Source organism: Harmonia axyridis, chromosome 5 (assembly GCF_914767665.1).
Source record: "Harmonia axyridis chromosome 5, icHarAxyr1.1, whole genome shotgun sequence".
In the NCBI taxonomy this organism is placed as follows: domain Eukaryota; kingdom Metazoa; phylum Arthropoda; class Insecta; order Coleoptera; family Coccinellidae; genus Harmonia; species Harmonia axyridis.
In genome coordinates, this window is record NC_059505.1 from 16,520,450 (window position 1) to 16,536,356 (window position 15,907).

Here is a 15,907-nt window from a genome sequence, read left to right on the forward strand (position 1 = left end):
GAATTTAAAACGAACCGCGGAATGAACTGAAGAAAAACCAGTAACATGTACAGTGGCGTGACAAAAAACGTAAATCGTTAAATCTGCTTTCACCATTTTTGAAATAAGGTGGAATATGCAATACTCAGTGTACTAACAGTACGGGCGTTACCTGCAAACTTGAAAATATTCAAGTTTTTATTGTTCTGACAGTGAGTATCTCTCTTTTCTTTCGTTTTGATTGTTCTGTTTTCCATACCCATGTCTTGCTTGATTCGCTTTGATGTTAGATAGCTTAGTTTTTTTTTCATTTTTCGGTTTACATTTTCACTCATCTTGTTCCTGAGACCGATATTTCCCAACTAATTAGTACTTGAAACGAGATTTTTCTATCAATGAAATATAAGGTTTTATTTTCTATATCTTGCATAAATTTCCTATGGTTTTGCTGGCACAATCAACAGGAAATTCTACTCGAATCTTGAATTGGTTATTTTTTATATATACCAAAAATTTCAAAAATGTCGTATCTATTATCACGGAAATCGATTACAATACTCAACACTTTGATCGAATTTCTAACGTTGGTAATATTTCTTAGAAAAAAAGGAATAATAATCACCTAAACATTTCAATTGAAAAAAGATTTGTAATTTATATTTTGCTTTCTAATATTTCCTCGAACACTGACAAAATAATTGAATTTTATTTATATGGAGCGAACAACGTGTATATTGAATAAAGATTAATATCGAAAACCTATTTGGAACTTGGAACTCAGAATAATTGACTGCAATTAGTGATTTTCAGCGAAAGGAATTTTACTGGAGTCATAATTTCTAATAGCAATAAGATGTGATAATGAAATAATCAAGTTAGGTGATAAGATAAATGAAAAAAATTAGTTCATCGAAGCACGTTAGATCAAGCAATTATACTGTAAAGTTCAAATATTGTTTTCTGTTTTCTCTTATATTATGACATAATGTTTCACCTCGTCAAAATATTCATCGTTTGAAATAAATTTGTTTTTCATCGATTAAAATTCTTATGTCCTAATATTTTTAAAATTTTTTCGAAAGAAAATATTCAATAATACCTCATTACCTGAACATTGATAAATAGATCAATGATTCACATTTCTAACTCATTCTTCAGTGTTTTATTGAAAACTGTAAAAATAAATTTTTATTCATAAGGAAGCAACAAAGTACATATATGCTGAAAACTATTTATATGAAGAAACTCTTTGAAACAGAATAGATAAAGATATGAATAATACTGAAACATTTCAGAATAATTTTATATACATTATCTATAGGTACAGATATCAAAATGTCATCATAATGAAATCAAGTAATATCATAAATTTATTATTCAATTATCTTAAGATAATTGCAGGGCCCCCGCAAGGGACATCAACGCCCGCGTGCAGAACATATTTTGGCGCCCCTTAAAGGGGGGAGGTAGAGAAAAGCAATGCTGGATAATCGGAAATTTTTTTTTTAAGTTTTATTGAGAATCTAGTGTAGAATGGTTGAAAATCTATCAGCAACCTTCATTGCCTTAAGAACTTTATGGTGTTAGTTGTAACATAATACATTCCAAATGTCATTCAAAATTCAAGCTGTATTCGTCTATGAATTATTCATAAAGGCATACACATTTAATTAGGATCAATCCAGAAATTGAATGGATGTTTTTCTAGATTTGGCTGCTGCAAATCCTTTTTTATTATCAATCAATCAATTTTATCGAGTATCTCTTACTCTATATCTAAGATTGCCAATCCAGAAAATCTTTCTTATGACATGGTAGCCTAGTTTTTAATTATTTCTAATTTAGTGAATGATCTCTCACCAGAAGCAACAGACACAGGTAAAGTGAGAAGGATTCTTGAGGCAATACTAAGATTCGGTAGAGAAGAAGTTAGATTATTTTCAAAAATATATTGTAGAATTTCAAGAGGACTTTCGCTTCAGATAATGAAAAAAATCTAAGGGCAAACCTACTATTTAAGGAACTTAGTGTTTGATCAATTATTTTCAAAAAGAAATTTTATTTTTAAAGTTATTTTTGGATCTTGTGGTGCTTCATCCGTCTGTTCATAATCGAACAATTTTGGTTTATACTTTCGTAGAGGAAAAATAATCATTCGCTTGAAAAAAATTATCATTATTATAATTTATTCCTCAGTCGTTTGAAATTTACAAAACGACATACCTTCCGAAACTATAATATATTTTTTTTCAGTAAATTATATTTTTATTCGGTTTCATTCAAGTCATTTTTGAAAATTAAATTTTATGAACGTCTATAGATCTCGTTCTAGAGTCCGGAAAATCTTTGAAAACCACAAATACCGAAACAGTAAAAATTTTGGGACATCTGAACTATTTTTTCTTCAGATATGTATCTTAAACAATTCTTATCAGTATCGATGAATCATATGATCATGTAAATATGTCTTTTTATAATTTGCAATGCTTAATTAAGAAACCATTGTGGAATTGAAATTTAAATTCTGTCCTTTTATTATCGTGACTATGATACTGAGGGAACAATTAATTTTTTCCGACAGTGTAAAAAATAATTTCCAAATGTGCATTGATGAATGGAGAAGTGAAGGACCTTTCGAATGAGGTATGACATGAAATATTTTCGCATTAAAAAAAAACATCATTGACTTGACCACGTATTCACCAATGAACAAAATCACTTCTGAACTGAAATTAAAAAGAAAAACTAACCGAGCATATGAATTTATATAATTTTCAGTCGTTTTTATATTATGTAGATATGATCCAATGTCACGGAATTATTTCGTAACAATCGTAACTAAACCTCAATCTTCAAAATAATATAAAAAGATTCAAGATTGAAAAATCATTCGAAATTTCATATTCATCTTTTGTAATCAAAGTAATTAACTATACTCAAATGAATTTGTTATAAGTGGACTCTCATGAACTCGAGCCTCGTTAACTCTAAATCCTCGATAACTCGATCGATTTTCAATCCCCTTGGAAAAACCTGTCTAAGCCGAAAAAAATTTCCATGCATAACTCGAAAGATTTTACGGATATATTTTACCATTTTTACCTCTATAAGCGAAGACGCACTAAATTTACCTCTACAACTCGAAGTCAGTAGTTAATTCCAAACCCCGCCGCACAAGTCCGGAACGTGCCGATGAATCGAGCGTATTTAATGATGCAATAATTGCATCGAGAGGTTTTATAGAATTTTGTTTATTTGTTCCTTAGTTATGTGAAGGTTGTTGGAAATATTTTTGTTTGATGTTTTTTATCCCGACTTTCCTAAGCCTCTGAGAGACCTCTCGGTAAATTGGAATTTTTACGAAAACCTTTAGAGTTTCCTTCAAAATTTCTGAAACAAGCTTAAAAAATTTGAGTGAAATACTCTTTCGCAATAATTGCAATAATTTGTTAGGATGGAGAAAATGATAACAGCAAAGAAATAACACTATGAATTAATTAACTCTTTTGAGTCTAAATCAAACTCCTTCATCGGATAAACTCTTAAAATATTCAGAATTTGTCATTTGGCTTTTGTCAACACAAAGACACGTTGATCTATTTCATTATGAAATTTTCTATTGTCAATTCATTTTTCAATAAATTCAGTAAAACCGGTGTGAAGTTATCCACATCCACAAGTGCATTCCGAGCCAATAGTAGGGTCGAAGCAAAAAATGGTATATTTATAATTTTCGATATGGAAATGGATAGTAATTTATTATTCGACTCGAGCAGTACAGACTTTTCATATTTTTTTCTATTATTGAACATTTTTTGGCCATTCAGGGGGTTGTTAATAATGTTATAGGGGCCGTTCCTAGATAAAAATCCATAACTCTTTTAAATAAAGGAGTACCTTGTTCTGCTTTTAGTATGTGGTAGACAGTGGAAAATTGAATCGAAAGATATACTCCATACAATTTGTCAGGCCTCGGGGAGGGGGAACATGCGATTTTGGCGGTATTTTCGCGATAAAAAACCATAACTTTTTTGAATGAAAGAGTACCGTGTTGTGCTTTTAGTATGTGATGAACATAGGAAAATTGAATCGAATGACATACTCCATACAGTTTGTCAGGCCCCGGGGAGGGGGGAAACTGCGATTTTGGGGGTATTTTCGCGATAAAAATCCATAACTTTTTTTAATGAAAGAGCCTCTGAATTTCTAAAAAATGTTCAGTAATAAAGAAAAATATAGAAAGTCTGTATTCCTCGAGTCAAATAATAAATTACTATCCATTTCCATATCGAAAATCATAAATATACCATTTTTTGCTTGAACCCTACTTTTGATTCAGGGTATACTTGTGGATGTGGATAACTTCACACCGGTTTCATCAAACCTGTACGATCTACTCTCATTATAGGGAATAAATATCACTATTCTTTAACTCTATAACCCGAATTACCATTTGGTTTACCTCTCGGCTTACCACTATATCTCATTACCTCTGTGTACGTCGAATTCAATCAAGAATGACCTGTATAACTCGAACTACGCCCATGTCGAACTATTAGTAACTCGACGAAAAATCTTGATCCCGTGGTGTTTCGAGTAAACGAGAGTCCACTGTATAATATAGTATAATCATTCGGAAACCGATCTATATAGGGTGAGCCCATAATATTCAAAGTTTTTCAAATTGAGTCACCTTGTGCCAATGAATATGAAAATATGAAATCGTTGAAAATAATTTCACTTTTATTCATATAAATATTTATCTAAAATGAGGAGAGAAAGTACCTATATAATTCAGAGAAGAAGAAGAGAAGGCAGATAAATTGAATTCTATAGATTTCAATTGAGGTGATGCTGCTATGGGCTCGGCTATAGGAGCATTACCTCATTAAGTTGTGATAAGGTTCGAAAGTTTTATTATCTGTTCGTCAGTAATAACGTCATTGTTAAGAATTTTCTGTATACCTCTTTCTGAATATATAACGTCATTCCAAGATGAATGTAGAGGAACGTAGTCCAAAAATGGAAAATTCCAATATTACAAAGCATCTCATTTCGAAAGAAATGTTCGCAGTTACTTGCTTTTTAGGTATACCAGAAAAAACTGGTGAAAATTTTAAATCAAAAATATTAATAAATAGTGCGATTCAGGATCATTTATATTTTAAACATTTGAAACCAAGCATAATTGAAAAAATCATAAACTCGATGTTCCATGAAGAATTCCAAGAAGGAGGTTTTTTTCCAGAGAGTTTGGGAAGATATTTGATTGTTGTTGAGGAGGGTGCATTCGAAGTTCATGAAGAGCAATTAGAAAAACCATATAAAGGAAGAACAGGAAAGATATATGATGAAGGCGTTTTTCTGATGCGAAATAATTTGAAAATGAAAGGTGAGTCTAATTATTTTCTTTATTTTGTTCATCATTTTTGCTCGTTTACTGAAATTACTATTGCGGTTCCTGAATGCTCATTTTATTATTACCAAATTCGAACTTTCTGAATGATTCAGAGCAGAGAATACTAGATGTGGTAAGGTGAGTTTCTTTTTAGATCTGTAGAATTTAATGAACTCCAATAATTATTATGTCAAATTTTGGATTTGATCATCCTATTAGTTAACACATTGTTTAAAGATTGCACGTGAATTGTATGTCAAGCGTTATTTCGGAAAGTTTGAGGCTAAATCAGAGAACAAACTAGTAACAAAAATATGGTCAACTAATTGCTTGTGTTTGGCGAATTAACTTGTCAGAGATAATATTTATAAACGTTGTTTCCAAGGAAATGTTGATTTAATTGGTATGTTTAACAGTATTTCTGGTATCAATTATATAATTTCCTCTAAAAGTCTTTTATTTTTGCAATATATCAATTTGAAGTTTCTTGCACATCTAGGAAACTTTTCGCAGTTTTTTTCTGAATAAGATCTGTACCGCTAGAAAAATATTTCTAATATTTTGCGCCATGATAGAGATATTCAAGGAAATATACGTGGTGATCAATTTGAATAATCACCTAATTATCTTTTTTTTTGTATTATCCCTGTATATTAGAAAATAATTTAATATTAATGTTACATTTGAAATTATCGAGAAATAACAAATTGAAGGTAACTAATGAAGCGCAACGCACTATTGCAGAACCCTGTGTATTCGAAAAAATCTTAAATTTCCATTCCATTGTATAGTAATCAAAATTTCAGTAAGATATTATTTTCAACATCGAGGATGCAAATTTTTTTTGAATGGATAATAATTTTAATAGTACATAATATGAATACTATTAAATAACAATATTTTCCAGCTCTCACCAACTGTAAAGTTTGGATACTTCTGCAGAATGCATTCAGGTCTATTATTAAAGAGTCAGGGGAGAATATAGAAAATTTGGAATTTTTGAAAACCTTTCCGTGGTTCAGGAACGTCGATGATGAAGTGCTTTCGAAAATATCAGCTGCCAATAAACTTTTATATTTCGGTACCAACGAAGTTTTGGATTTGCAAGTCAACACCTTATACATTATAAGCAAGGGCAATATTAAGCTCATCAAAAAAAAAATTGGTATGTAGAATATTAAAAGAAATGGTAAGAATGAATTAAAATAGTTTCATGTAATCATTCAAAAAATTTCAGGGTTAGTTAAAAATAAAAATATTTCACGAGTGATGAGTAGAGGTGATCACTTTGAAGGAAACACCGAGTCGAGTTATGACTTTATTGTATTTAGCCCTGGAGTTGAACTATTATCATTTGATATGGAATATTTACAACAGTTGATTGGCGGAAGTGAATATTTCAGGCAGGAAACTGTTGCGTGGGGGCCATTTCAAAATACTGGTGGATTATACAGAGGTAGGTAATTTTTTTTATTTATATTATTTGTTTATTTTTATCATTATTGGTTCAGAAGATTCAACGTCATCGATTGAATATTACTGAGGGTAGTATTGTAGACATTGCATTTAGGTGAATAATATGTAATATATTAGATGACAGTAGAATATGAACACCTAAAATTTATTACTCTATTTCAGTATCGTAATGAGTTCATTACAGTTCTAACAGTGCTGTAATGAACTCACTACAGCATTGTTTTCAGTTATCAACACAGACTATACTATCAAATTTCAACACGCGTCTATTGTCAATATAATATAATTTGGAAATAGTGAAATGATTTGCAACATTATTCGAAATTTCTTTCAATTCTGGTATTGTTAAATCGATTTCGCCAGACATAATTCACGAATTTAATGCGTAATTATGAATTATTTCAAAATTCGAGACGTACGATTCAATTTCACCTTCCGTAATCTGTCACACCAACTGCCAAGATATACCTAATACAAAAGTCACTAGGTTCTATAATCAGAATTTTTCACTGACTGAAATAGATATAATATCGTCTAATACTCATTGCGAAAGGCAATTCCAACACACATGCGTTAGAAAAAAAGCGACGAAGGATCGAGTTTTCGCATTCGTGTTGGAATAGGAGCGAGCCCATTCTGCAACTTGTTTCAGAATAAACTATTTTGGTATAATTGTTTCCCATTTTGCGAAGTAGTTGCAATTACTGCAAGGTGTTATATATTCCATTTCCGCATTGATATATGAAATGTTCATACTAATTACATATTTTAAATATAAATAAAATAGTTTTTTTTTATTTATAATAATTCATATGATTTTCAGAAGAATTCTCAGAAATGAAATTCGAGGATTTGAATATATTGGGAAATCTAGGGGAGGGAAGTTTTGGAAGAGTAGATTTAGTGAGTTATTCGAAGGACCCAAGCAAGCAATTTGCTCTGAAACGAGTTTCAAAGCACCGCACTGTAGACATACGGCAGGAAGGTTATGTACTTGACGAGAGGAAAATTCTCTTCAGTTGTGAACACCCATTTATTATTAGGTAAGTTCATATTTCAATATCTCACTAATTTTATAGAATACATTTTAATTTTGAAGGGCCGTTTCTAAGGCAGATCGTTTTTATTCTTTGAACAGATTTCTGTAATTTTTCGACCCATTTTAAATTTCACGTATAAAAAATTAATAACGATTTCGAGTTAGCTCCAAAATGTAATGTTTCCTACGTCTCCAGAACTATGGAAAATTCAAGCTAGTTCCAGTTGATCTGTGGATTTGGAGAGGTTATGTTATGATCAAAATTGACACAAATGTCAGCATTATTATAATTAATTTTATATTTCATTTCCTTTCAGCTTGACTCAATTAGATATTAAAAAAAATTATGCTTGTTCAGTTTTTCAAACGAATAGAGCTAGCCTGTTAGTCATGTGTCAAATCAATTTGACAGTATGAATTTGTTTTGTCATTTCAAGTACTTGTCAAGACAAGTACTACCAAGGTAGTAACTACCTTCTTCTTCAACCGAATTGTGTGCTGCTAAATTATTTCTATCAAGTGTCCCCTTCCTGACCCACCACCGCTTTTTTCTGGTTTAGTTTTTCGAACATCGTTGATAAATTTGAACTTGGTCTATGACTTTCAGCCAATTAGTAGTTACATTGAATCTCATTGAAAAGGATGATTAAGTTTTTATCTCATACAACAAATATGTATTTATCAAGTATTAGTAAAACACTGCCAATAAAAATCCATTACAAACAAAACGAATCTACCACTCATGTCCATAAACTAATCTTCTTATGGGTTTTATGACCAGTTGTACAGTTTGCCAGTAATTGAAATTTAAACGTTGATTACTCACTGATTTCTCTAGCACCATCTTTCAAATGACATTTTATGAGGCATAATTATCGTTTAAACTATATAAACAGGCAAATTTAAACGTTTATCTTCTCGATTAGTTTTAAAAGGGTATCTGCGCAACTCAAAACATCAGAACGTTTATGGCTTATAGATATAAACATAGACATTATTTATCTATGGACATAACCTTATTGTGTCACATTGTGTCTTTCTGCCTTTGTGTTTGGTATTGTGAGAAAATTCAAAATTGAAATATATGTATTCAGATTCAGATCATGCATTACCATTCAATGATAATTTAGAATAATAATTCATAATTTATGTTGACTTTGGCACCACAAAAGCACAGAACATAATACTAGCAAACTGAAATTTTGTATGTATCTTTGATAACCGTCAAAATTTTGCCAAAAATATCTCCTGTTTTGCTAAACATCGGTAGTTAGAAAACGGTGCAATCGGTAGAAATGATAAACATCGGTCAATACTGAACATTAATTATGTAAATGATGTTTATGTATTCTATATACCAGAGTAAAAATAAATCTTAAGAACAACCATTTAAGGATTGATATAACTAAGCACTTCTTTCTTGAGAGTAGCAATTTTTGGATGAATGATAAAGAATTAGTCGAATATGAAAAAAATTGATATGGAATTTTCACATCATCGTACAACAAACTTTTGCATTATTCGTTGAAACTGAGTATTTGAGTGCTGAACAGGGGCGGATACAGGGGGTGCAGGAGGCGCGCGACCCCCTTTGACCGATGAAGCTTCGTCTTCGTCTGACGAAATTCAAGTTGATGAATGGAAAAAAAAATTCTTCTGTATAACTTGTATGTGAATTCGGTATTGTGCGCCCCTCCCTCGAAGAAATCCTAGATCCGCCACTGGTACTTAATACTTTTTCGTGGGAAACTATCTAGCACTCTAAATCTTGATGGTGTTTAAAATTTTGTGACGTTTTTTCAGATTGTACAAAACGTTCCGAAGCAATAGATATATATACATGCTCTTCGAAGCAGGCCATGGTGGAGAAGTCTTTGAAGTCATGAAAAAACATGATCGTTTCGATAACGAAACAGCTCGCTTCATCTCAGCTAGTGCCCTAGAAGCTCTAGACTATTTACATAAAAGGGATTTAATCTATAGGTAAGTGATAGTACATAATTTACTGTCAGTAAAAATAAAAATACTCTTCCATTTTGTTTGACATTAAAAGAATATATTTAATGGTTAGAATTCCAGGAAATATTACACATTCGCAATTTTGTTTTGCAGGGATCTGAAACCAGACAATATGGTTATCGACCGATATGGATTTGTGAAGCTCATAGACTTTGGACTATCAAAGCATTTGGGTTTCACAGGAAGGACATGGTCCTTTTGTGGCTCGCCTTTTATTATGGCCCCCGAAATTATCCTGAAAATAGGTCACGATAGAGCTGTGGACATCTGGGCATTTGGAGTGTTGATTTATGAATTGCTAAGCGGACAGTAAGTTTAATTTCTAGAATTATTATCCTATTCGTTTTTTTTAATGTGCGGAAAATTATACCTCAAAACGTTTGATCTCTATAATTCATTTCGAAAACCTTCCACAATTTTTCAATATACATTCTTTTATTGAAATGATTGAAATCTTAAAGGATCTGAGTTGTTCTTCCAGGAAGTCATGTGTATGAGAATGTGCAAATGTGGTCACTCATCTATTTACTGTCTCTGCCCAAAACAGAAAAACTGAACACCTTAAATTAAGCAATTATTTATTTTCTCAGTGTTTACCTTGTACTCATAAACTATTAGAGAGATTTGAAGGAATTTTTTTCATATTTTGATTCTAGTTATAATATCCTAACGATATATTGTTTAACCTTCATATTATGAAATATATAACATTGATCTAAAATAAAGTCCGATGATATTAGTATATTTTTTTATGTCATATAATAACTCATCCATAAAATAACTGGGTGAATTTCAAACATCTACTAATTCATTGGGTAAATATAAATTAACCTGAACCAATCTCGGAAATTCACGGTTGGAGCAATACATTAAATGTTGACCACGACTTATTCATAAATGAATCTATCGTACGGAAAATTTGCATTCAAAAATAAAAAACCTTCAACAAAAAATACATCTGATATACCAAGAATTATGATTAGTATATTTAAATTTTTTTATAATCACATTGTTAATTATATTATTCATTTCTTATTGTCAATTATTGAATAGATTTTCAAATTATATCAAAACAATTAAATTAATTTTCGTTTTACAGTAATTTATTCAGTACAGTCAACCCAATGAAGGCGTACAGTCAAATAATTACAGGGATCGAAAAAGTTAAATTTCCTTATCAGCTATGGGGCCTACCAGCTGAAGACTTAGTTAGAAATTTATGTAAAAAGGAACCAAATGAAAGACTGGGATATCGAAGAATTGACGATATAAGAAAACACAGGTAAGGACTTCATATCAATGAGATGTACCAATTGAATCATCAATAAATTTGGTTGAATCTAAATTAAATATCGCAAACATCGAACGTCAACATAAATATTGAAATAATTGATCTGAAATCTGAAAAGAAAACATTTGAGGTTTTTGTCATGGCTGACATTGAAATCGAAACACCGTGTATATTCAATTGGATTTTAAATTAACGAAGGAGCAGCATTGTTATGTCTTCTGATAGACTCTAGAAAATTCGAAGAATTCTTCCGATTTCAGACAAATTTTCTTGAAAAAATATGCAAATGCTACAATAAAGTAAAGTAGGTAACTCAATGAGTGAATAAATTATTAAAAAATTTTTTTTTTTCAAATTTTTTTACGTGTCTAGATGCAACGAAAACAATTTCTCTCGTAATTATTGAAATGTTTCACGATTGTTTTTTTTTCATATCTTACATCGATATAAAATCAGAATTGCAAAATATCGAACGGTTATTCTTTTAATATCCGTAGAAGAGTTCAGATTTCCAATTAAAATTCTCTGATATGACAGTGAATTTTTTTGTGTGATAAGTTTAAAACACCATCAGGAATATTTCGACAGCTCAATATCAAAATTTTGGTACTCAATTAGCGCAACCAGTTTTTTTTCTTAATCATGTTAGAGGTTCAAAGGACAATTTAGGATGGCTATAAAGAAAGACCTGTTCCATATTTTTCGTTCATTAAAACAATGAACTTCAATTTGGAAACAAAAAAAAAAGCCCTACCATTGCAGTTTTTCCGCCATTTTGAATTTTTTTCAGAGGTTTTCATCTTTAGTTTAAAGGTTATGCATATCTGACCACACTCAATAGTATATTACTCAGAAATGACATTGAACACCCTGTATCTCGCTTATGCTTCTAAAACGAGGTATTATTCATAAGAAAAACTTGATTCTACCGGAGTCGTCTACGCGACTGTACAGGGTGAGTCTTTGACTTGAGTTGACATAAATTTCAATGGAAGATTCCTAAGGTGGAAGGAAACACTTGTTTCTTTCTCAATTTTTTTACGATTCGGCTCGGTTTCAAAGATAAAGACTGTTGAAATTCTTATATACTGACTGAGAAAACAATCGAATCGGAAAAAGTGTTTCATTTGACCTAAACTCTTCGGTTGAAATATATGTACAAGTCAAAGACTCACCCTTTATATGTTTGTCCAGTTCATGGACCACCCTGTATACATGTTCAACGCCAACGGTATAATCATAATAGCTGAAATTCATATGGGATGAGATACCCTCTATTGCTTCATTCTTCTACACCATAATCGATTTATGAAACGATTCTAAAATCGTTTTATTGAGAATAATGAACCAAAAGGAGTATTGGTAAAATGTCGAGATTTTCAAAGAAAAATTATGGAAGTTGGGACAGAAAGCATATTGAAGTAGGTGTTCAAAATGTTTCCTTCCGCCTCAAATTTTCTCGAACTCCTTTAACAAATGTTTTCAACATTAACACCCTGTGTCTCGGTGGTGAAATTGTTTGTTATACCTACTCCGAGACACCATTATAGACTTATTCTATTTCCACCTAATCGAATCTTTTTATTATTTTATTTCCAGATGGTTCGAGGGATTTAATTGGTCTGGTCTTATATCTCAGACAATGAAACCTCCCAAGATTCTTGTTCCCAAATCGCAGAATATTCATGCCATGAATTTGGTGTTGAACGAAGACAAACCCCCTCCAACTCCTCCGAAGGAAATGTCCAATTGGGATGAGATTTTTGCTTGAAAATCTTAAAAATGCACTCTTCTCATCAAAACTTGATAACATCCTTACGAGTGTAGACGCCGACTGTTGCAAGTCTAGTGTAGCCCGTCCTTGGCCTGTTGTTCATTTTATTTATTAATGACTCACCTGAGTACATTCCATCCAGGATTTTGAAAATTTTTGCTGACAATACGTCTATTGTAGTATCTGCTGGTTCCATGGAAGATCTAAAGAACCAGCTGAAACATCTCTTTCAGGTGTTTGTGGAATGGTGTAGGAAGAATGCACTGATGGTTAATATAGAAAAAACCAAGTGTATTCATTTCAAGATTGAGAGTTCCCATGATGGGGTGTTGAGTTTTCAGTTTGAGGGCTTCAACATCCAATCAGTGGACTGCACAAAGTGTTTGGCAATTTTCGTGGATTGCCTTCTGAGATGGGAGCAGCAGATAGATGCTCTCTGTAGAAGGGGGAAAAGTTCCCGTTACGCTATTTCGCGCCTAAAGCAATCCATGCCGCAGTCAGCATTATTTTCAGTGTATTACGGCCTAGTATACTGTCACCTTTCATATAATGTGATTTTTTTTGGTAAATCTGTGCACACTGAGAGAGTGTTCATTGCACAAAAGAGGGTAATGCGCACTATGTTCAGCATACCCCATAGAGAGTCTTGCAAACCTTTTTTTTGCGGCCCACAAGATTCTCACCATCCCTAGTATCTATATCCTTCAGTTGTTGATATATATGAAAACTTACAACCACTTGATTGACAGAAATTCAAGGTTCCACAACTATAATACTAGACACTTAGATATGCTTTGTGTTCCCTTACACAAAACTAGTGAACTAGAGTCATCTGTCTCATATCAAGGTCTCATTCTTTATAATCATTTTTCATCCAAATATAAAAGCTTGTGTCTGAGGAACACAGAGTCAAATCACTCCTTTTGAACAAGGCATACTATAACGTTGCGGGAATATCTGACCCATAGATAATTGTCGTTTCATGTTTATTTTGTCTGTTCTTTTACTAGTAGGAGGATATTTAGTTATGAATATTTGTATTTTAATTTGTTACCTTAAATGAACAATCAGTTTCTGTATTATGAAAATTTTTTGTAAAATTTTACCTATTTATTCTGTTTTTATTATACTACAATGTTGACTTGTCCTATACATGTAATATATCTAAATGGTCCGATAAAGATTTATTATTTATTATTATTATTATTTATTACTATATTAGATGTACATACATATGTATATAAATATAATTTGTTATCACTAATGTTTTTTTTTGAAGAACCAAGATTACTAAAAGTTTCTGTGGCTAGGATAGTTAGTCGTATTGCTAGGCCAAAGGCGTCAGTTGATAATTTTACCTATACCTAAGTTACTTATTAACATCTCCATAAGTGAATCGCTTGAAATTAAATGCAAAAAAAAAAAACGGATCGCATAATGTTCCAGACCGAAAGATCGAAAATAATGCCTCCTAATGATATTTCACTAGATGGTACTCAGGTTAAGATGAAAGACTGTAAAGTTTCTTGGTGTTTATGTTGATTCTAACCTGAAGTGGAGGAATAATGTAAACAACTTCAATAAAGAATTAAATGACATTTATGCTATTTATGTTTTGTGGAAGTCAGTAGATGTATCCATCTTGAAGTTCATTTATTTCTCTAATTGTCAATCAATCTTGTCGTATGGTATTGTATGCTGGGGAGGCCGTTCCAGCTCAGCATGCCTATCGTAAAGCAAAAATGGCTTTAAGATCTATACTAAACATGAAATACAGGCAGACGTGCAGGGGTGTTTTTCGGGCTGATAATATTCATACTTTCACAGGACTTTATGTTTAGAATTGTATAAAATTTCTCATACAACACAGAGATTTATTTGATAGATTTAGAATAGTTATTTATAATACAAGTGCAGAAGGCATTGATATTCTTCCATGAGTTCAAAATTCAAAAACGAACCACGAAGTGGCGAGTTTTGGAATGAACGAGTGGTAGAATGAGCCTTCTGTACGAGTATTATACATTATATTCTCTAATTCATTGCATTTTCATTGAAATTAATGAAATATTTCCATAAATATATTTTAGTGATTTTTGCATTGAAAAATGTTGGTTGGCAGAACTGATTCCTTTAAGGCAAATTGATGAATTGACAGATAAAGCCGTGGCGGAAAGTTCGGAGTACCAACATAGAATAATAAAATATTACCATGAAAACTGTGCGTTTCTGATATATTCTCGCACGATTTTGTTCTACAAGATGTGGAAGAATGAACGGAATAACCACAGAATTAGAGAAATAATAATACTAAAACTAAGCTGGTGCATCAACATAATCTCACACTCACAGAGAATAATGCAATGTATAACTCTGATCTTCTTTTTGTTTATTTTGAAGGGGTTTTAAAATCCCTACGTCTGTAATTTGAACAACGTTATCAAAACAACATATTGGAATATTTATAATGTTATGTTAATAAATAGGATGTGATCCTAGACAGCTACAATATCGCTGAATAAGCAAATTTCAAACAAAGGACTGAAAATACGATGTATAATTAAACAAGCGGATTGGTTCGCCCACACATTTCCTAACATGACAAAATAGCTAAATTGACAATGTGTCTTGCAAAACCCTTATTTTTATAGTCATTAAAACCATAGCAAAATCACATAGAGTATTTCATCTCAGTAAAAATAGAAACACTCTGATAGAGCTTTTGCGTACATAAACATATAGAATTAAAAAATCAAATGGGACTAGCAAACGTCTAAATCAATCGAAAACTACAGGGAAACGTGGAATACCCTCTATTTTAATTTTTAATTAGATAGCAAACTCTATTATCTTCGAAAAATTATCTATCATGAAAAAAGTGAAATAGAGTGTGCGTGCCATTTGCAATAAGCCCAATAGCAAGGCTCGAAT

At 31.7% G+C, this 15,907-nt stretch overlaps 2 protein-coding genes across 10 annotated transcripts in view; one reads left to right on the forward strand and one right to left on the reverse strand.

The window, feature by feature from the left end:
* The window catches only part of LOC123679837 (rap guanine nucleotide exchange factor 4), a 697,170-nt gene that overhangs the window by 524,385 nt on the left and 156,878 nt on the right, over positions 1-15,907 (reverse strand). The window lies entirely within an intron of this gene.
* Positions 39-14,135, forward strand: LOC123679841 (cGMP-dependent protein kinase, isozyme 1-like). The gene is made up of 9 exons (XM_045617370.1): positions 39-191; positions 5,228-5,371; positions 6,285-6,542; positions 6,615-6,833; positions 7,677-7,896; positions 9,696-9,875; positions 10,005-10,220; positions 11,011-11,193; positions 12,802-14,135. The coding sequence occupies exons 2-9, from the start codon at positions 5,347-5,349 to the stop codon at positions 12,971-12,973; spliced, it is 1,473 nt and encodes a 490-aa protein (XP_045473326.1). The 5' UTR covers positions 39-191; positions 5,228-5,346; the 3' UTR covers positions 12,974-14,135.

Bases quoted from the DNA above. Each gene is read 5' to 3' on its own strand.
- LOC123679841 (XM_045617370.1), top strand. From the start codon at position 5,347: ATGCGAAATAATTTGAAAATGAAAG. The intron at 7,897-9,695 runs GTAAGTTCATAT...ACGTTTTTTCAG, and splicing joins GAACACCCATTTATTATTAG to ATTGTACAAAACGTTCCGAA. The intron at 11,194-12,801 runs GTAAGGACTTCA...TTTTATTTCCAG, and splicing joins GACGATATAAGAAAACACAG to ATGGTTCGAGGGATTTAATT.